The sequence below is a fragment of the Trachemys scripta genome, chromosome 10 (genome assembly GCF_013100865.1).
Source record: "Trachemys scripta elegans isolate TJP31775 chromosome 10, CAS_Tse_1.0, whole genome shotgun sequence".
NCBI lineage: Eukaryota > Metazoa > Chordata > Testudines > Emydidae > Trachemys > Trachemys scripta.
The window spans coordinates 25,080,500-25,103,641 of NC_048307.1; the positions used below are offsets into that span (position 1 = coordinate 25,080,500).

At 45.6% G+C, this 23,142-nt stretch overlaps 1 protein-coding gene across 1 annotated transcript in view; it reads right to left on the reverse strand.

The window, feature by feature from the left end:
- LOC117883859 (transmembrane protein 104-like) overlaps positions 1-20,820 on the reverse strand; it is a 63,495-nt gene extending 42,675 nt beyond the window's left edge. Inside the window, exons 1-5 of the mRNA XM_034783674.1 lie at positions 20,023-20,820; positions 16,187-16,308; positions 10,799-10,886; positions 8,604-8,684; positions 6,334-6,454 (exon numbers count right to left, since the gene is read on the reverse strand). Coding sequence (XP_034639565.1) covers positions 6,334-6,454; positions 8,604-8,684; positions 10,799-10,886; positions 16,187-16,308; positions 20,023-20,055 — 445 coding nt within the window. The 5' untranslated portion in view covers positions 20,056-20,820. The remainder of the gene's footprint in view (positions 1-6,333; positions 6,455-8,603; positions 8,685-10,798; positions 10,887-16,186; positions 16,309-20,022) is intronic.
- Between the last annotated feature and the right edge of the window lie 2,322 nt (positions 20,821-23,142).

Genomic DNA, 23,142 nt, shown 5'->3' on the forward strand with positions numbered 1-23,142 from the left:
GGCAGCCTCCAGACCCTGCGCCCCCGGCTGAGCGCTTCCCCTCCCGGGCTCCAGCTGCGCTGGGGAAGCGCCGGCTGGGGGAGCAGGGTCTGGGGGCTGCCCGGCAAACCCTGAAGCCGGTAGCACTGGGGCAGCCCTTTCCCCCTGGCTGGGAGTGGGAGGGAGGAGGGGGCGGAGTTAGGGTGGGGAAGAGGCGGAGTTGGGGCGGGGCTAGGGGTGGGGAAATGGGCGTGGCCAGGGCCCGTGGAGGGTCCTCTTTTTTTATTTATGAGATATGGTAACCCTAAGACAGTCAGAAGCAAAATACACAGCTAGATCTATAGATTAGAACTATACGGGTTTCCTCTGTTTGCAGGTGTAACCACAGACAGCAGTATAAATAAAACAGTATGGGACTGATCCTCTGCTCAAATGGAAGGATTGGATTCACATCAGCTGAGGATCTGGTCATGGGCACACGTGGAAGGAGAGATGGAGAACGGGAGATTGTTAGTATGCAGAGGGAGGGGATATGAATCTCAAGGCTGAGCTTGACTTCAAAGGAGATTGGCCATTTTCCACCCGCTAAGGATCTGACCCTTTGTTTCCATGATTTAGAGGATCACTCCACTCTAAGGCAGGAGAACGGAGGGGGAGACAATGTGCATCCTCATTACCTCTAAGCAGTGGCATAGCTAGGAGTGGAAATTTGGGTGAACCCCGACTTTCGGGTAGACAGGCAATGACAGACTGTGCTAGCTCAGATTCTCCCCTGATGCCACGCTCTCCTCCTAGCCCTGGTGCCCCCAGACACAGGGCTTCACCTGCCGAGCTGAGCATGCACATTCCTCATCTTGGGCAATCACCGCCAGCAGCTCCTTCTCAGCTCACCTGTCCTGGGGAGAGCCCTGGCGCCACCTCCTCGCTCCGCACGCACAGGGGCCAAACGCGACGCTGGGCGTTATTGAACCCAGCAAGGACCCGGCCCAGCACTCCCGCATGCCTGCTACCCCCTTCCCCTCAGAGCAGCAGCCAGTGGGGGCCCAACCATTCCCCATTCAGCAGCGGGCAGGAGGGGGGAAAGATGCGGCAGCCACCCCTCACAGGGTTCATTTCCCAGCACAAATGGCCACTCTGAATTTTGCGTGGGGGAGGGCCCAGACCCCGCGCGTGGGTGGTGGTTCCCATTACCTCCTTTCCCCACCCTTGCACATTAGCGGCCCGATGGTACAGCCGGGCGGAGGAAAGCGGGGTGGCAGAACAGCTGAGGCACTGATGTGTCTCTGCAGTGCTCTCCTCTCCGCTTCGTTGTGTATGGCTGCTGCATGCCAGTCAGTGCTCCTGCTGGGCATCCCAGAGAGGGGCCCTCTGCCCCATAGCTCAAAAAATGGCAAGGCAGAGCTGTCAGAGCATAGCTTTCTGAAGGGTGGGCGCATAGCTCTGTCCTGGATTTCAGGTGCCTGAGTGACGCTCGGGGCTGCTTTGGCAGCACTACACCCCTGCTCAGATTTGGGTGGAGCCTAGATGCTAAGTGGGTGGGCCACAACCCACCCATGGCTACACCCCTGCCTCTAAGCAAAGTCATGCAACTCATACAAATACCTTTCTTGTCATCTGTTCCCACCAGGTACTCCTGGGGGGATTCTGGGCCAAAAATTAAAAATTCTGTGCCAAAAAAATTAAAAATTCAGCATATTTTATTTGACAAAATAATGCAATATGATCACACCAGTTTCAATTGTTTTGGTAATTTATTTAAACTACAATACAGAAAAGAAATAGTCACAGTAACTATTCAGCATTTCCTAAACACATGAAAGTTAACTAATACTCTGCATTGCAGTTATAATCCTGGATTTTCATTTAAATTACATTACAGAACACCAAACAGCCAAAAAAAATGTCATTTTAAATTACTCAGACTTTCACACATGAAAGTCATATAGTATTACTAATCGTTGTCCTGGACCTCGCTGGGTACTTTGGGAAGTGTTTGCTTCTGATTGTCCTGACATTTTATTGACTGCTTAGTAAATGTTTTATTTGCCCTTAAAGTCTTTTTTTTTAATGGGTAAGTAAAATAAATCCTGAGCTGTAATCTAACCCCATTGTGCTACTTTGGCACAGGAAAAAAGTGAGAAAGCACATAGATCTTCCTAGCTGATTCCCTTACTGTCATTTATAAAGCTCTACATCACTTTGGCAATGTAGGGGCCTTAAAACGTTTACAGGTTTCATGCTGCTGGGGGAATTGACAGATTGGGAAAAGTTAACTAACATTAAGAACATTAACAATGTTACTACGCAGGCAGGCTCAAAAAATGAGATCAATTAACTAGCAGGCAGGGTGCTACATTTCTGCCTCAGGAACATAGCCTTCCTTGTGTATAATAAAAAGACCTATCCCTCCCCACCCCTGGTGAGCCACCCCCTGATGGTGATCAACATCTCCCTCAGAGGCATGCCTGCCCAGCCCCCCTCCCTCTGCAGCGATTTGCATCTCTGAGGCTGCTCCAGGCATGCTGGAACAGACGCACTGCCTGGACTGCTGGGGAAGAGATGCGTGTTCCCCCGCAGATTTCATTTTCATTTTTCTGCATGGGGGTGTGATGTTAGGAGTGTGATATAATATCTCATTGAAAGATGACAGGGCCAGAAAGAGTTAATTAACTCACCGACTGACCTGACCCATGAACTTTAGAGACTGGCTAGGAAGATAGGTAAATAAATAGAGCTTTGAAATGCAAGTCTGCATTGTTAGAGATCTCAAGGGTAGATGTTTGCTCAGGTCTTGTGATGTAAGCAAACAAGTCTTGTCTATTGCTATAACTTTAATTCAAAGATCAAAAAAGGAATATTAACATTTATGATGATACTTTAGTGAAACAGTTTCATTGTCTATGTGTCTCTTTGAAGGTTGTGGTAACCTGTATCTGAACTGTTTAATGAATAAATTACCCTGTGCTAATTGCCAGGATGTTTGGAAGGAGAGTTAAGCCTATTATTTTCTCAGGCCGAAAGGTTGCTGGAAATGTATAAGAACCCTGGGACACAATCCTACTTCATCTCAGATCTGCTTTGGGTTTAAAAGGGGGAAACCTTAAGCCACAAGGATTGAGATCCTCAGTCATTGACTGGAGCCACCCTGAATATGGACATTGAACTATAACCTATGGACTGGTTTCAGAGTAGCAGCCGTGTTAGTCTGTATCCGCAAAAAGAACAGGAGTACTTGTGGCACCTTAGAGACTAACAAATTTATTAGAGCATAAGCTTTCGTGGACTACAGCCCACTTCTTCGGATGCATATAGAGTGGAATAAATATTGAGGAGATATATATACACACACATACAGAGAGCATAAACAGGTGGGAGTTGTCTTACCAACTCTGAGAGGCCAATTAAGTAAGAGGGAAAAAAAAACCTATGGACTATAGCTGAAAGGACTTTTGGCAACTACAAGCTCACCTCTGCTATGTATCTGAACCTCAAGAATTAAATTCAAGTCTGTATGTATATTGATCTTTTAACCAACTCTTTCTTTTTTAATAAATTTTAGCTTAGTTAATAAGAATTGGCTATTAGCGTGTATTTTGGGTAAAATCTAAGTTGTAATTGAACCTGGGTATGTGGCTGATTCTTTGGGATTGGAAGAACCTTTTCTTTTATATGATGAGATAAGATTTTCAGTAATCATCATCATCATATGTTTGACAGGTGTGTCTGGACGGAGGCCTGAGGCTGGGTTCTTTAAGGGAACTGCGTTGTTTGGACTTCTAAGTAACCAGTAAGGTACTATAGAAGCTGTTTTGTGCTGGCTTGGTAAATCTAAGTATTGGAATAACCACCAGCGTTTGGGGTTTGTCTGCCCCATTTTGTTTGCAGTTCACCCTAATTGAGTGACCTCAGCTGGCTCCCATGGGCAGCACCGTCACGGGGGGGCGGGTGTGTGGAGGGGGAGGAGGCACAGAAATTTGCAGACCATTTGAATTCTGCACCCCTACAGGGGTGCAGAATTCTGTCAGGAGTACCACCAGGTTGCGTTTTATTTATGACATATTTTTTGGACCGTTCACAAAGACTCTTGGGGGGAGGATTACTTTAGATACTGGAACAGGCACTGGATCTGTAGCCCCACAATCACAGTGCCATTAAGGAGCACTGCCAATGACTTCCAAAGACAGCAGCAAACAAAATTTCAAGGGCATCCCCATAAGGTGTATTGAAAGAGGAAGTCCATGCGAGGAAGGATGGTCCAGTGGCTAGGGTGCTAATCTAGACTTGGATAGGATAATCTAGACTCAGCTCTGCCACAGACTCTGTGTGTGTGTGTGTGTGTGTGTGTGTGTGTGTGTGTGTGTGTGTGTGTGTGTGTGAGAGAGAGACACACACACACACACACACACATTAGGCAAGTCACTCTGGCTCAGTTTCCCACCTCACTTCCTACATTACAAGGGTGTTGTGAGAATAAACACATGAAAGAATTGGAGGGGCTCAGATACTTAGGTGGTTCCTGTTAGTGCAGTTTGGGCCTGTGCAGATTTCTTTTTAGTTGTGTTTGTTTTTAATTTCTTGTGAAAAATCAGTAGTTTGATTTCACTTTGACTATACTAAAACATTCACCCACTTGCCAAAGTTACACTTATCTCTACAGGATATTCTGCCTTGCATAAGTGCCTGTATTTTACATATGGGGGCCAGTTCCGTAGCTGATGTAAACTGGTTTAATGCCATTGAAGTCTATGAAGCTACCAGTTTAAACAGCTAAGGATCTGGCCCGGGATACTTTTGTGAACATGGTTCGCTATATACACGGAGAACAGAAAATTGTTCAGTCAAAATTCTTCCCCAAACACAGCAGGCCTGTGACATCACACTAGCCAGCCATTCTCAATTTGCCCCAGACCCCGGGCTCTGCAGGGGCCCCCCACAAGAATATAGTATTCTATAGTATTGCAATTTTTTTATATGGAAGGGGCCCCCGAAATTGCTTTGCCCCAGGCCCCCTGAATCCTCTGGGCGGCCCTGAAAATAGGACCTTCAGCTGAAAAGTCACCAAGCAGAGAGCCCATTGGAGTCAATTCAAAATATGTCTCCTTTGTGTAGTATATGGCTCAGATGTCCTCTGATTTTCAAGTCAAGATTAATATAATCAGCTTAAGTGTGTACAAAAATAGTACCTCATCTTTCAGCATTGTGTGAACAGCAATGTTGCTATACACTGCATCCCTGCTTTTAAAGTTGTTTCACCCTGTGCATCATTTTAAAGTTACCTTGCTTTCTATTTTGTCATTTGAAAATAGCAAATACAGCTGCTCTGTTATCAGCTGCCAAGTTTTCTGTCCGTTTCTTTCTATATACCTCCTTCACAAGCAGCTCGCTATGGGAGCCAGCACTCGGGGAACTGAAGCCTGATCCAAGTCGCCTGGAGTTCATGGAATTTCCACGTCTACTGGAGAAAAGTTACCGATGCTAGAACTATCAAGACTTATGATGGAATGGATTATGTGAGGAGGGCAGCAGTGGAATGCTAGATTGCCTCTCTCTTTGAGTATGAGAAGAGGCTAAGAGTGCTACAAAAGGAAGTGCATCATGGGAGTCCCATGGAGATTTAGTCACAGGGAGAGACCACAGTGCATCATGGGAGATATACTGCAGTCATGGAGCAAGGCCCATATGGGTGAAGGAGGGCATAAAGGACCTAAAACTGCAAATCCCACAAGGCACCATGGCAGCTCAGACATAGAGATTGATGTTGATCCAAAATAAAACACTGACATTTGCAAATTAAATATTTTCAGAATCCTTCATCCTCAAAAAGTTTTGCTATTTTCTCCCAATCTGGATGTACCACTTCAAAATGGCAAAACAACAGACTTTCCTGCAGGATGGAAATTCCATTTTTCAATCAGCTCGCCTCACAACATATGCTCATGAGACACCATCTAGGAATGTAACAAGACCTTGATGAAAGACCGTGAAGCGAGGGAACCAATGGAAACATATCCAACAAGAAAGTTTGGAACTTCTAGGACATCGCAGCAGAGTAAGTTTAGAGGATTTTGGGAAGAATTCAGCTTCAGAAACTGGCTTGGTTTGGGTCCGAAAGTGCTTTGTATGGTGTTTCACTGACAAAAACTTTCAAGAAATGCAATTACTTGTACCCACAATTCCCAATTCTGGTTACATTTGTAAAGTGCTCTGCTGAACGCACTGGTAACAGACTAAGCTGCCACAATCTCATCCAGCTCCAGCCTGTGAAGGTGGACATAGAGAGAATAACTCTGAAAGTTTCCCAGAGAATCAGTTCCAAAGCAAAATAGGAAAGCAAAATACATCCAGGAAACCTACCCGTACTGAAGTACATCTTGGTCAGGTCAGTCAGAGAAAGCAGCTCATTTATATCAAACACACTTGGCTTTGGATCATCTGGCAGGCAATAGCAGCAGCAAATGTACTTTGATGAGGATTCCTTCAAGAGAATATAAAAGGGACAGAACCATTTTCTGGTCATGTGCACTCTATGTAACACACTGGCAAAGCGGGTATTGCATTCCACTAGAGGACAACAACTTACTATTTATAAAAGACCAGGGAGATACTCTTTTAGCTCAAGTGGTAGAAGTTTGTTGTTGTGGTGTTGAAGATTCTCAATTCAAATCCTGATGGCAACCCATGTGGGATGGGAGAGGGGTTGTTACATGTACACTAAACATGAGCACATAACCCTCAACTGGGCATCACCTTTGGAATTGGACACTGCTGTGGGTGCAGAGTTTAGAGCTGGCATTAGCATTTTTGACTGGGACTGCAAAACAGACTGGGCCTGAAAAAACCCTCCCCAGGCATAACAGTCTTTTATCACACTACTCTGCACAGAGCAGGCCTAGGGATTCTGGGAAGTGTTCCTTAGCAAGGTGATTCTTTGGGGATATGTCCCAAACGTAACTGAGGGGAGTGTGTGTGTGAAGAGAAATCTTCGGAGGTCTCACCTCCAAGGATCCTAAGGCACCATAGGCTTGGCAGGGCCCAAACATTGCCTCCAACAGAATTGAAAGACATTTATAGCACAAAAGGGCCCTTTTCACGGCTAATCTCAGTATGACTAACAGGATGCTTTCAATGTCAAAAACTTGCTGATTCAGCACTTTCTCTTCCCAGCTGCAGCAGCTGTTCATTGACTCTACAAACAAGCCTGCTTTCCAGGCACTAGTCAGGTCCTGGTGTCAGTTTTCATTGAGGCTGGAGGCAGTAGACTAGTCCAATTAAATCAGATTCATATTGTTAGCACAGAGGAGGTTGCTTAATGGGGCTCCTACATCACTTAAGGGACCTCTATGTACTTTACATTCCGTATTCAGAAGGCCTCTGTAGTGAATCACTCACTTTTTAATTTCTCTTGTTACTAGCCAAATAGCTTCCTCTTAAGTCATGATATAATCACATAATAATATACATCCTATATATGTATGTACACACACACCAGATTTTTTTACCTTCAGGTTATTATATACAGTAATGTATATTTATTGTGTATATATATTTGTACAATATGTGTGTTGTATACCATAATATAGTCATACACACCCTTGGAATAAAAAATAAAATTATTCATTCTCCCTGTAGAATTGATAATTCCACAGGCTCACCAGCCCTATAGGAAAATGTATCTGAAATGAGAAGCATTTTATTACGTCCTGCATAATTGATGGATTTGAGTCAATTCCTAATATTCAGATTTACCAGTTGGCTCTCAAAAGCTAAATTCATGTGATTAGTGGGTAAGACTAAAAGGCATGGTTCAATGTCTATTGAAATCACTAAGAGTCTTTCCACTGACTTCAGAGCAGGTTGAGACTCCATATGACTTCAAGACGATAATACAGTAGTACTAGCTAGATTCTTCTCTATACTTTGGGTTATATTTGGTTCAAAGTAGAGCTGGTCCAAAAGTTTCAACAAAACTTTTTTGGTCCACAAAAAAAAAAAAAAAATTTTTTTTTTTTTTGCAAAAACGTATTGTTTCATCAAAACTTTCTTCACGTCCAGGATGGAATTTCTGGCCTCTGAGACAGAGAGACTCACCCTAAAATAGCAAATAGCCCAGTGGTTAGAGCACTAATCTAGGAAGTCAGAGACCAGATCAGGTACAGCAGGAGTTTGTGAGGTGCCCTAACCATTTAGCTATTGACTATTCTGGAGGTATCTTGACATTTTTAAAAGGTCTCATTTGCATAGGAACAAAACAGCCATCCCTGGTTCAAAGGTTGTTTAAGAGGTCACACTGTTTAGGTTCAGACTTCTATAGCAGAATCCAAATTCAAAGACAAAATAGATACAAGGAAAATTGTGTGGGCTCACCACATCCATCAGAAGTTGGAGACATGGCACCAGTTCTTCCTCCTGTATGCTATGGTGCAATAGAACCATCTACTTACCAGCTGGGAACTAGGATCAATCGGCTCTGAACCTCTCAGTGCTCTCAGCTAAAAGGATGGTAGCTCTGGTGAGATGTTTGATAACAGAGAGGATCCGCGGAGCTATAATGAAGAATAAGGGATGCCCTGCCCTTACCCTTTCAAGCAAAAGAAAAGAAAAATTCTTACTGAAGGGAAACTTACTGAACGAAGAGTCTTTGACTGGGTGGACTCTTCTCCTCTCTTTGCAGACATGGGAATATTTTCTTTCAACATCATTTCATTCTAAAAATGCAAAGAGGAAAGTCAGTGGAGCTTTGCAGAGCCATAAATATAGTAAAAATTAAGGCCAAGTCCTCAGCCAGTGTATATCAATATAGCTACACTGATGTCCACATTCCACAGAAGAGCTGATTCATGTGTGTCGAGCATGGCACTACAGTTGATTGCAATATTCAATACAGCTATAATCTTAAGTATTCAGAATTATACATCCACTGTTGCATAGTGTCATCTGCGTGTGATTCAACCTTCGCACTGCTTGTAAAGTGAAACAGTACAAAATTCAATCATTATGTGTAGATTTAATTTGTAAAAAAAAAAATATGGAAAAAAGTATATAAGACAAGTGTATGGGTCAAACTAGCCTATGAACGTGCTGGAACTTTGCATGATTTTTTTTTTAAGAGTTTGGTCTGTCGTTTGCGATTTTAGTCAAGAATTTAATTTCAAAATATTGATATTTGTGTACATACATCTACGAAATCAAGGGCCTAAATCCAAAGCTCAGTGTAGTCAATGTGTGTCTTGTCAATGGTTTCAATGGGCTATAGCTCATGCCCTAAAACCAGACCTACACTCATTAAAGTCAACAGAGAGACTCCCATTGACTTCAGTGGGTTTTGGATCAGGCTCCATATAAACAGTACATATATTACAGAACAGCATAGAACAGATCTGTACAATAAGCCATTATATAGTCAACACACAAGGCACACGTGCTGAATGATGCATCTCCTACACTTTCATGAAACCTTTACGCCTTCTATTTGTTTTCTTGCTGGGGAAGCAGGGGGAGAAGGCTAGGTAGGATGCAGTGGCTTGCTACAATAGCCACATACATCGTTAAGTTAAGGAAGAGCTCATCAGCCCCAAGTTTTGCCATTAACTCAGAGCTCTTGCTTTTTTGGCTCTAAGCAAGACTTTTAACATTAGGTTAATGGGCTTTTTTGTAGTTTAATGAAATGATGAATGGGGATGTTACTGGATACAATATCTTTTGAACTACATGAAACACTCCATACAAGCCAAGATGAGGCTACTGAAGCAGTAACTATTTTAGATAAGCACAAATCATCCAGACGAACTCACTCCAAGCATTGCATAGGAATAAAAAAGCCACTTTGCTCTGTTCTGTTATTCACAAAGTCCACATGCAGTGACTGGAGACTTTCATGTTACATTAATACAAGCAGAAGTCACAGGCCCTATACCTATGGTTAGAGAAAAAAGAGTTAGACTAAAAGCTTTGGGGACAGAGATATTTTGGCATTTTAATTAAAATAACTCCGCTGGCTTTGACATGCTGTTTGTTCTCTACTCCAGCAAACACCTCCCTGTGCTGTCTTTGTGCATGAGGCACTCTGCCTGAACTTGTCCACAAGGTCACCGTGCTCTCCTTATTCAAATCCCACCTACAGCAACTAGCCAGCTGCAAAAGGCAAGATTACAAAGTAATTCAGTCTACATATTACAGACACATTTTATAAGTGTGCATGTAGCTCATATCAGTACATACATACCTACGCAGCAGATTTGTTGACTTTCGGGATACACTGTGAATGTGGTTATTTATTGTTTGCATTACAGCAGCACCTAAGGCAGGCACTGTACAAACATAGCAAGTAACAGTTCCTGCCCCCAAGAGTTTATGATCTAAATAGACAAGACAAACAAAGGATGGGAGAAAAGAAGTGTTATCACCCACACTGTACAGGTGGGGAATTGAGGTCAGAGAGAGGAGGTGACTTGCCCGAGGTCACACAGTCTGGAGAAGAGCCCAGATCTCTTGAATTGAGTTCCAGGGAAGTAACCACTACCTTTGGGAATCTGTCCTGGATACAGCTGATCAAAGACATTGAGAAAGTTTCAATGATAATTTTTGACTGAAATTTTAAAAATCGTATTTGCAGTAGAGTCCAAAGGTCAACAAATCTGGAAACTGATAGAGGCAGAGAAGCAAAGGTGCAGAGTCAAAGACCCTTCCTTAAAAGGCCCTGCCCCCAGGGTTACTCGCTTGAGCGCCATGGCTCATCACAAATGGAGAGAGGCACTAATTTAACCTCAGGGAAAATACTTAAAAACTGTAAAAAAAAAAAAAAAAAAAAAAAGAGATTCACCTCTTTGTGGCTGTCATTACTCCTGTCCCAAACAACTCTTGCATTTGCAGAGGACATTACTTCAATCAGGAAGGTCACAGTTATGTAACTAGAGGAAAAATGCAAGAGACATTGATTCTGGAATATTGCATGCTTGCTTCATTCATTACAAGATACTGCAAAAATAGCCCTAACAATTCATTCATCTCACTCAGACCTTTAACTGAGATGGGACAATGAGGAGAAGTTTAGATCTGGATCTGAATTAATTTAGCCTGGAATTTGGTTTTCCAGGTAAAATCATGGCTGGATTTTAAGCAGTAGCATAGCTGGGGGGCTTGCAGGGAAAGCAGCCGCTTCCCCTCAGCACATTTTTCAAAAGTGGCGCCTTAGTTAGGGGTTACCATGGCGCCAGCAGGCATCCCTATACTAAAGAATCCCTAGGCGAGGCCGGCGGTGAGCGTAAGTGGTTCCAGTGAGGTCAGTGGCGGGAGAGCCAATGAGCAGGGTGTCTGGGAGCTGCCAGAGCTCTGGGTCCTTGCGTGACGCGGCGCGGCTCGGCAGCGGGAGGGGGGAAGCTGCTGTGGCGGTAGCTCAAGACTTTCCGACACTAGGCAGAGCGCCGGCAGCTTCGCGGCGTGGAGGGACTGCAGCGGGGCGCCCGGCTCGGAGCGCGGAAGAAAGTGAGGGACGGGAGAAGGTGCTGCTGCTGCCCGGGCACGGGTGCTGCTGCTGCTCCAGCTCTCAGGGGGGTGAGGTGCAAAGTGCCCCCTGAGCAGTGCCGCCCACAGGGGGATGTACCGGCTGTTTGGTCGCTGTTCCCCGTGGGGAGCTGGCTCCTAGGTCGCCCTGGACTCAGCGGGAACCAGCAGGAGCTGGGCGTCCTGGCACTGTGGGGGAGGAGGAGGTCGCTCATCAGAAGCACCTGGGCAGCCAGGTAAGCGCGGACCCAATGAACAGGGTGTCTGGGAGGGGGTGGTCAGGGACCCACCGTCCACTTCCCGCTCACGTCACATCAGAGACTCCAGCGCACCTGGAGCTTCCCGTGCACCTCTCCCCTCCCTGTCCCACGGTGGCCACCGGGCGCGGTGTCATAGCTTCCTCCGAGGTTGCTCGGCAGCTGGTGAGTCCTGCCCGGGGGCGCGTGAAACTTTCTCGCCTCTTCTCTCCCCCCCGACCGCACCCTAAAAACTTGCTCAGCCAGGCCGCACCCGGTCCCCACCCCCTGGACCGAGCCCCTCCGAGGGGGGGACGCAGCGCGGCCGGAGGAGCCAAGGGGGGGGCGTGGAGCAGCTGGAGGAGGAGCCAAGGGGGGCGTGACCAGAGGAGGAGCCAAGGGGGGGCGCCTTTTTTATGTTTGCTCCCCCTGCACTTAGAACCTGGCTACGCCACTGATTTTAAGGACCTCATTCTTCTCATTTTATCAGTGCAACTCCATTGTTTTCAGTGGAGTTAATCTTGATTTTAGTTGAGTGTAAACGAGAGGAGAAACAGGCCCATCATTTGGATTTGACCCCCTCAAATCCCTTCAGCTTTTTTTGGGGGGGGAAATGTCAGCTGAATCTGAACTGGAAATAGAAAAGAGGCCCTCTTCCTCTTATAGCCCTGATTTGGAACCAAACCCATTACGGCAGGTTAGAACCCAGGGATTTTTACCTCAACCTGCCTTTCCTTTTCCCCAACTATACCCCCTGAAACTCAAATGGGATCAGACTGGAGGTTCTGGCTTTATCTCATGTCTAGTCTAAGTTTTTCCTTTGAGCCCATGTTTGTAATAAGGATCACTGGCGAAAGGCCTATGCAGCATGTGTGCAGAGCAAAGCATGTTTTGTACAGTAAGGCAGGTGGGCATGTCCCTGTTGCTGCTGAGCAGCCATTTTGCGTCTATTTATGCAGACTCACAGGGTGCTGTGACTCATACGTGCTGTATGCACAGACCATAGCCTGTGGCTGAACCCGTCATTTCCAATGGTCTCAACTAGTAGATCGCACAAGATATGTCAAGCCTCATAGTTCTTTCGTTTGCATTACAATTGCGTCTAAAGGCCCAAATGAGATTCAGGGCCTCGTTGTGCTAGGTGCTGTAGACAAACAAAGCAAGAGACTACTCATAACCCAAAGAGTTTGTGCTCTAAATAGACAAGACAGAGGGTGGGTGGAGTAAGGAAGGCACAGAAGAGGGAAAGTAACTTGCTCATGATCACACAGCAAGTCAGTGGCAAAGCCAGAAACTGAATCCTCCTCAGAATAAAATATTGTAAGAACAGAAAATGTCGTTCCGTTCTTGTAGCCTGAATACTATCGTACGATCTGGAATGGGATGAGTGAATACACACTTCCTGAACTGCACTCAGTCACGCACACTTAAACACCTCTGGAAATTAGCCTCACAAATTCTGAAGCTGTTGGGCTTTTGCAGTATGTGGGTCTGTTTTCTCCCATTTGCACCTCTAGATGGCAGTAGGGTTTAAGGATTTTTTTTTTTTTTAAACACTGAGGAGGACCAGAAATTCCTATGTAATCTAGATACCTAAGCCTCAGATCTGAGATCCAGTGTCAATCTCCATCTATTTTTGTCTCAAGTTTGAAAAGAACAGTTCTTGTTCTTCCACGACACATGCTGCTTAGAACACATGACAAGATGACTATGACGCTAATTATGTTTATGCAAAATTTACTCGGAGATCAGAAGGATCCTACCATGAGCTTTACAAATAAAGCCTAGAAGCCCGAACAAAAAATTCTGGCCATGGCCAAAAGCATAGTATTCCTTTCAATTTTATTTTTACAGCTTGACTTATTTACAAAGCCAGTGGCTTGACACTCCGAGTCCTCCTCTCCCATTAAAAAACCCAAGCCATCTCTGAGATAACCGCTGGAAAACAATTGATGGAACAGACACCATCTTTCTGTAATAAACGCCCTTCCACCATTATAGTGCTGATAATAGTCCTGTTAAAAAGATACTGTTGTTACCTAAGAAAGGAAGAATTGCCCAGTGGTCAGGGTCCTAGCCTGGGATGCAAGAAACCTTGGTTCATTTTCCTGCCATGCCACAGACATCCTGTGTGACCTTGGGCAAGTCACTTAGATGCTGTGCCTTGCTTTCCCTTCTGTAAAATGGGGATAACAGCCCTGCCTTCCAAGGGTGTTGTGAGGATGAATACATTAAAGACTGTGAGGCACTCAGATATGACAGTATATCTACCTTAGAGAGATTGGAAGCTCTTTGTAATAAGTTTATAAACATATGAACTCTGTTCTAGGTTTGCACACTGCTTACCACCGGGGGGCGCTGGCAGATAATAAACAGCACTAGTAATAATAATCTTGCACTTCAGCATTCTGAAGGGACAGCAACACTGCTACACAAGATGGGCAATCAGAGCAGGTCCTTTGCCAATAGCTTTGTTCAGTCTATAGCAGGGATGGGCAAACTACGGCCCGTTGGCCACATCTGGCCCACCAGCCATCTTAATCCAGCCCTCAAGTTCCTACTGGGGAGGAGGATCTGGGGCTTGTCCCACTCCAGTGCTCCAGCCAGGAAGCAAGGTTAAGGGCCACTCCACACAACTCCCAGAAGCAGCGGCACGGCCCCCTCCGGCACTCCAGCTGGGGAGCAGGGTTGGGTGCTGTGCCACGTGGCTCCCGGAAGCAATGGCATGGCCCCCCCTCTGGCTCCTATGCATAGGGGCAGCCAGGGGCCTCCGCTGCCCCTACCCCAAGTGCTGCCCCTGCAGCTCCCATAGGCTGGGAACCACAGCCAATGGGAGCTGCAGGGGCGGTGCCTGCGGACGGGGGAACATGCAGAGCTGCCGGAGCTGCGCCTCGCGTAGGAGCTGGAGAAGGGACATGCCGCTACTTCTGGGATCCACTTGAGGTAAGTGCCGCCCGGAGCCTGCACCCCTGAGCCTCTTCCCGTGCCCCAACCCCCTGCTCCTCATCCCCAGCCCCACCCCAGAGCCCGGAGCCCTCACCCTCCCACCTCCCCCATACGAACCCAGAGCCCCCTCCCGCACCTTGAACTTCTCTTTTCTGGCTCCACCCTGGAGCCTGCACCCCCAACCAGAGCCCTCATCCCCTCCTGCACCCCAATCCCAATTTTGTGAGCATTCATGGCCCGCCATACAATTTCTATTCCCAGATGCAGCCCTCGGGCCAAAAAGCATGCCCATCCCTGGCCTATAGTCTCGGGACTCAGGATTTTGTCCCATTCCTCACATGACAGTGCAAAGACCAGATGCTACCTTGTCAAATCCATGTGCCTGTGCAGGTATTTTAATCTTGGAAGTCTTTCCATTTTCCTTCCCTAGAGTAATTTTAAACTGGACAAGTGAACACTTAATACCACATGACCAGAACAATCTCAAAACAGCCTCACAAACACACTTTGCCCAGGCACCCAAATAAGCACTTGAGAATGCAGCTCAGGGAGACAGACACAGCAGAACCCAGTCTGCATGTGCAAACATAGCACTGCATGTGAGTATGCATATATGCAATGTCTATATATCTATTGTGACAAAGTTCCTCCTCTACCTTGGTGGATCCTGCGCTTATTGGTGGATTTGGTGTAACAGCTGCATGACCGCTACAACTCCCTGGGCTACTTCCCATTGGCCTCTTCCAAACACCTTCTTTATCCTCTTCAAAGGACCTTCCTCCTGGTGTCTGATAACACTCGTACTCCTCAGTCCTCCAGCAGCACACCCTCTCACTCTCAGCTCCTTGCACCTCTTGCTCCCAGCTCCTCACACGCACACCACAAACTGAAGTGACTTCCTTTTTAAACCCAGGTGCCCTGATTAGCCTGCCTTAATTGATTCTAGCAGCTTCTTGATTGGCTGCAGGTGTTCTAATCAGCCTTCTCCTTTAATTGTTTCCAGAAAGTTCCTGATTGTTCTGGAATCTTCCCTGTTACCTTACCCAGGGAAGGGGGACCTACTTAACCTGGGGCTAATATATCTGTTTCTATCACTCTCCTGTAGCCATCTGGCCTGTCCCTGTCTGTCTGTCTGTCTCTCTCTCTCACACACACACACACACACACACACACACACAGTGTCTATGCAGTATCTGAGGCCATGTTTTACCTAAGAAACTCTAAGTAGAAAAAGATCATTCTAATTTAATATTTCTATTACAATAGTGACCAAAAGTCCCAATCAGGATCAGGCCTGGCTGTGCTAGGTGCTGTACAAACACAGAAGAGGTAATGGTCCCCGCTCCAAAGAGCTTACAACCTGAGAAAGGAATCTCACAATTACAGAATTGTTCATATACATTTTATCAGACACCACTTCATGTTACACAGCAAAGTTAGAAGAGTTTCAAAGTAAGCCTGGGTCCCAACTAAACCCTAGGATAGGAAGGAGAGACCATGTAAAAAGGTGTTTCTCTATACTGTACCTCATCACCATGGCAAGTGCCAAGATAACACTGCTGGCCAGCCAGCCTGCATCAGCAAAGGCTTTGGGCAGGGCTAAGATTCCAATTCCGAACATTGAGTTAAATACATACATCATGCCGACCTAAAGTAAAAGAGATGGGAGTAAGAATGAGCAGAGACTGCCTGAGGAGGGCAGGGGGAAGGTGAGATCCTGGTGACAAACTACCCGAACACTGGGCAACAGAGTCATAGAATTTAATGCCACAAGGGTCTACCAGAACATGCAGTTTGACTTCCTGTCTATCGCAGCCCATCACACTACCCAGCACCCACATGCTAACCCTAGCAACTGAAATTAGACCAAAATATTACAGGAGACTAAATTATTATGTGCCATAGGTAGAGAATAGGTGAGACCAGATCAGCCCCTACATGGAAAGTTTCCACACAGTGAGCAGGAATCTGCAAATTCCCATGCATGGTATGGTACAGGGATCATGTATACTGTGTAAAACAGTTTGACTATCTAAGCTCATGGGTCTTGGGGTCCTCACAGATGCCCTGGAACTTTTCCACAGCTTCCCACTGGTCACCTCACCCACCCCAGCCTGCATAGCAACATCCGGTGGGCTCTCTGCTTGCCTTCAACCCCAGAGAGGTTTCACACAGCTGGTGGAAGAATTAATGTAATGCTGACACGATCATTGTTTTACATGCCCATTCCACATGGGCATTTCCAAGCATGACAACATGGACAGTAGCGGTAGCCCCCCAGCTACACACCTCACCGGGAATGTGGGGTTGGTAGGAGGGCGGATGCTACACATCTGGAGCTCTTCCCCTTCCACACACTTCTTGCTCAGGGCACGATCTATTCTCATGGGAGAAATTTTCCCTTATGCAGAGAACCAAGTCAAGGCCTACTCACTACTTGCTCCCTGCGTAAGCCCTCAAAGTGGGACTTGTGTGGTTCACAGCCCTCTTGCAGCCCCTCTGCACAGAGGTGAATTTCATCCTCAGCAATTGATCAGTGCTCACTGACCTCTGCAAAGCCTCTCCCAGAAGTGGCTTCACAAAAGTCTTGAGTCACCATTATAGAAAGACCTTGACAAGTATAGTCCTACAGGGAGCTGATTTAATTTATGCCTTCATGACTAATTTCGAGCTGAAGTGAACTCTTGTAGCAAACCAAATATGGCTCAGATCATCCTGTGCTTTTTCTCTCAGCTGCGGACACACTACCAGAAGGAGATCATGTACTGTATGGTTCACTGAACTCATTCACTCCCAAATAGCTCTTCTCTGCCTGCTGTCCCCTCCCTTGCCCCACTCCCAGACAAAATCTCAGCATCACCAATATAACTAGAGCTCATTATTTATAGAGCCACTAGCTTCTGAAACGTCTCTCTCTGAAAATGAGTTTGTGGGCCTTTATTCTCTCAATGATTCTACATCAGATTGGCTCAGTTCACAACTCAAAGGACAAATTATTTTTATTGGGTTTTATTATTGTTGGCTTTTGTTTGTTTGCTTTAAACTGTCCAGCTTTGAAAACTCCATCTGAGATGAAAACCTCAGCTATGAGTTTCTGCTTCTTATCTCCTCACCAGAAAGAAACAAAAATTCTCAGTTTGTTTAAAAAGGGGGGAGGGGCTGATTCTCCTCCCACTTAGGAGAGCAAAAATCAGGAGTAAATTTTATTGTAGTCAATGGAGACAAACCAGTGTAGATCTTGTGTGAAACAAGACTCGGGCACAAAGATTTTAAAAGGCTGAATTGGACACAAAGCAGTGCTGAGTATACTAGAGATAAGGCTTCTGTTTTTCAGTGTTTATTAATTTAATTTTTCCAAGGTTTTTTTGGGTGGGAGGGGGTTAGCAATTTTTTGTTTTCTGTAGGAATCCAAAAATCAGGATTTTGGGGGGCTCTCTTTGTATGTGATGAGTCATATATATTACTCATTACACAGGTATATACCGTAATGAGTAAAGTGCACTAGGAAACACTGCAAGGAGATTAATGTAGTGCTTTTTGAAACAGCACAATGGAACTTGTAGTGGATTCCAGCAGGGTCCACATGGACCAATTAACACGCAACATATTAGTGCACTTTAGACATCACTCCCCCCCATAGTCCAATTACTGTTGTGTCAACAAGCTCCTTAGGAACAAAGTACCGTAACTATTTCTGGTGTTTATTGGATAGAACACGGATTTCTTTTCTTTTCTTTTCTTTTCTATGTGTGTGTTTGTTGCTGTATCTGGGGGCTTTATCCGTATTCATCAGTTAAAACCTAAAATAATAAATCCTACTACAGAGAACGACCCTGCAAGGGCAGAGAGCTGGACACTTTTCAGCATCCCCCTGCACCATTTCATAGATTTTAAGGCCAGATGGGAGCTTTATAATCATCTAGTCTGAGCTCTTGCATAGCATAGGCCAGGGACTCCTGTCTGAGCTACTTCCATCACACAGGCCTAGCTCTCGGCCTCTTTCCTTCTCCCTGGCTCTCATTCATGTCCCGCCCCCCACGCCCTTTCCCTGACTCAGCTGCACCACGATTTTATGGTTCTGCTCCTAGAAGTTCACCTAGCTCCCCTATGCTCCTCTTCTCACTTACCTTAACAATATTACGGTTAAGATTATCAGGTGGCCAAATTAGGGGGTGGGGGAGTCTGTTAAAAAAACGGCCCCATTGCACAGTTGTCTGAGCCTCAGCGCAACCATTTATGTAAGAGGTGAGATTTCCACCCCCCACTCTGGATCTTTTACCCCATGTGAAAGGGCTGGGGCAGTGTAAAGGGGCCCTAAAAGCCACAGCTCCCGCCAGGGAAGAATTCTGCCATTGCAGACATTGTGGTCGGCAGCTTGTAAGGCTGCTTCCAGGAACCCCTCCACAAGCCCTGGTCCAGGGCTGAGAATGGAAAGGGCATGTTAGGGGCAGGGCCACTGTGTGCAGCCCAGCAGAGATTCCAGGCAGTGCAGGAGCCCGTAGGGGGCAGCCCATGGAGGCTGCCATAACTTAGACAGACCCTGGGGGCTCAAAGCCACCTTAGCCCCCACAACGCCTGGGCAGGCTGCACATTCTATGCTGAGCATCTTGGAAGTACAGCACAGAACCTCCCCTAAGGTCTGGGTTGAGCATCAGAGAGGTTAAAAAAACAGCCAGTGGATTTGCCTTACACACTATGGGCCCTTTACACCACTCCTGCAGCATAAAGAGAACTTCATGTAGATGAGAATCAGGCCCTATAGGCTCATAAAACATGGAGGTCAATGACCTACCGGAGCATCTTGCAAAAGCCCCTTTGCAAGTACTGGGATCCCAGCTGACTGTGAGTCACTTTAATCCAAGCACTGAGACTCAGTAGTGGGGTACATGACTATAAGCTGCATCAATCAATCATGCCTGCGGTGCATAAACAGCCACACAGCACTGGCTATTTAACAAGACTCCCAAAATCTTGCCCTGGAATCTGTTGGGGTAACTAAGAATCCATTCCAGATATTGCAATCAGTCTCTTCTATGATTGTTCCAAAATCCTGGTCAGGAATAAGGCAGGGCTGTCACCAGGACACTCAGGGCCAGCTCCAGGGTTTTGGCCGCCCCAAGCAGCCCAAAAACAAAACAACACACACAAAAAAAGCTGCGATCGCGATCTGCGGCGGCAATTCGGCAGGAGGTCCTTCGCTCCAAGCCGGAGTGAAGGACCGTCTGCCGAATTGCCGGATGTGCCGCCCCTCTCAGGAGTGGCCGCCCCAAGTACCTGCTTGACAAGCTGGTGCCTGGAGCCGGTCCTGAGATCACTACATCCACCTGTTCTGTAAAAAAGTCATTTTGAAAGAGCATTTTACCATCAGTGAATATTGACTTTCTGCTCCCATCATTCACTTCTTGGTCATTTCCTGTGAAGAAACAAAAGTCAAATGATGGGGACAATCATCTTATTAAATACTCCATGTACTATTAAAGTCCCATTTACTCTGTGGGAAGCTGGATCTAAATTCTACAGCAAGGCCCCTTGGTTAAGTGTCAGTCTGTTGGGGCAGACTGCAAGTTATATGGCAGGTAATGGAAAATTCAAATGGGAGGTACCAGAGGATTAAAACTAGGAAAGGAATAATCCTATCCACATAAACAACACAAGAGATACTATCTTCATGTGGCTAAGACATTAGGATTGGAACTCAGAAGTTCTGTGTAGGGGAGGTTTCTTACACTACCACAGACCTTGTGTGGACAAGTCACTTAATCTCTGACCCAGATTTTTAAAGAAGCCTAAAGTCTCATTTTCAAAATGGATTTAAGCATTTGGGTGCCTAAATCTCATGGACTGTCGATAGAATTTTGGCCCATAGTACCTAAATACCTTTTGAAATGAGACTTCAGTTACTAAGTCAGTTGGGCATTGCAACACTAAGCACAACACCACCTAAACGCCTCAGTTCCCCATCTGTATAATGGAGGCAATAATACTTCCCTGCTTCACAAATGTGTTGTGAAGATAAATTCCCTGCGGCTTCTGAAACATTCAGATATGGCGGTGGCTGTAGACTCAAAAGTCCTGTTTGAGATAGAGGTAAATCCAGCTTTCTGAAGAAAAGGGGACTCACTTGATTACAAATATAATCAGGAGAAGACTCTTCCTTTGAAGTCCAACCTACCTGAAACCAGAAAGTCAACAAGCTGGTTATTCACTGCACACATGTCCACAAAGATGGTCAGCAGTGGAACAGATTTCTGCATGGGATTATACTGAGTCTTCGGGTTGCATGACAAAACTATCGTTCTAAGGAATTCAAACTGAAAGCACACAGACCAATTTTCATACATTTCATGTGCAGATTAACACAGGTTTGACAATAAAGCAAAACTTATGAATCAAAGACAGTGAAAAACTGCCCTTGCCCAGTGGAAAGGCACGTAAGGTGAAAGAGGCAGGCTAACCAGTCAAGTTAAACTCATGCCTGCTACACAGGAAAGATGGCAGTGTAGAGATTTTCTTCTATGGTGTACAATAAACATGCAAATATGGCAAATTTATTCCAGATTAGCAATTTCAATGTTTTACAAATAAAGAATTCGGACCCAATACTTTATTCTACAGCACTGTTCAGCCAACAATCTTAAACTTCATCAATTAAACCTCGCAATTCCCATGAGATCAGTGTTATCTCACTGCATTGATGGGTAAATCAAGGCACCTAAAAGTTACTAGGCAACTTTCGCAAAACCACACGCCAGAATAAAAACCTGGGGTGAAACCTGGTCCCACTGAAGTCAATGACAAAACTCCCAGGGACTTCAGTAAGGTCAGGATTTAGCCCCGGAATCCTGCTTTGACCATAACACCTTCTTTTTTGGGGCACCATCTCTGCTTTCCCAGTTGCTTAAAATTGGGATCAGCGTAGCATTTCTTAAACCACAATATTCTGTGTCCTCTTTACAGTATTCTAAAAGAAACAATGTTAAAAGAAGCAGAAACAATGTAAGAAAGAAATCACTCACAGCCCAAGCGTTCTCAGCATGAGCGCATTACACCAACACTGAGCATAGCGCGCTAGCAGTGACATCGCTGCCCTAGCACATAGAGAAAACACTACTAGGACCCTTGAACACTGCAAATTTCACAGTCACAAGTATGCTTGATACATTTAAGGGTTTGTTCTTCCCTTTCATAAGTTTTTTCCCCATAAATCCCCTTCACATCAATAGGAGCTGCAATCTGCACATCTATCGATAGAAGGGTAAATCCTCATCTTCCCCAGCACCAAAATACGGTGAAACTTTGCAGCGTGAAAGAACTCTTAGCTTGATCCAGATCCGCAGTTGGCATAGCTCCATTGACATCAATGGCTTACACCAGTTGAACATCTGGCTCAGCTTGACAAAGATTTTATTAGTGGTGTGGGTAAGCCTAGTTAGAGGTTGCCAACTGGCCTGCTCTGAGGGGCAGTGTATTCCCGTTAGAGATAACAAAGGATCTGTTCAAGAGGATGGCCTCAGCACATTCCTTTGAGAGATACTTATTCACTCCCACCATATTACTCTTCAAATAATTTGGGAAAAGAGCAGATTATGGAATTAAAGCAACCAAGGTCACATTAACTCCTGTTTTCCTAGGTTTGGTCAATTATTGTGTTAATTAGGAGAGGACACTGCATTCAGCTAAACAGACTGGAATTCTAGAGACTTCTCATTGCACCAGGCATGAGCGCACACTTTCTTTTTATCTTGCCCCAAAGCCAAGCTTTGGCTCAATGAGAGAGAGAACAGAACTCAGGCCCCCCTATTCCCCTGTGCTGTAGGCCTCCGCTTGGCATGGCGCTTAAGCATGTTGTTTCATTAGCAATAAGTGATGCAGTTGGTGGGATGTAGGAAAGAGCTTTACTGTGCATGCGCAGACTGGTGTTGCATGCTGATAGCTCTGTGTTTGGCTGCTTAGCAGCCTGGCCTAGCTGGCACTCTTGAGCCCGCCGATGGCACACTGAACTAGGCCCCTCTGGAAACGTGATGTTCTATTGTCCACTTCCACTCTCACACGAGTGACTTCAAGCATGTGACTAGAGCTATTCATTTCAAGGCACTACTTGTGCTTAAAGGCAGGCATATGCTTCAGTGCTTGAGTCTGTAGACCATGTTTCCTCTCTCAAGCAATAGTTTGGATACTTTTTGGAACCACTTTCAGCTGCCAGGCTAGAAATACTGTGGGGAAAGGACTCATCATGTTGACTACACTTTCCGAACCTCAACCTGAGTTTTGCGTTCAGTTTGGGCCATTTATTTTATCCAAGCTGGTTTACTCTTCTCTCTGGCTTGCCACCTGCCTTGCATCACTTCTCAATGGTTAGAAGTTTCCTCAGCACTGAACCTGCCCTTGTTTCACACGCCAGTCTCATGATCTGAAGTGCACATGTACAGCTGCAATTCCAGAAAAGAGCGATGACCTCAGGCAAGTCACTTTCCCTCTCTTT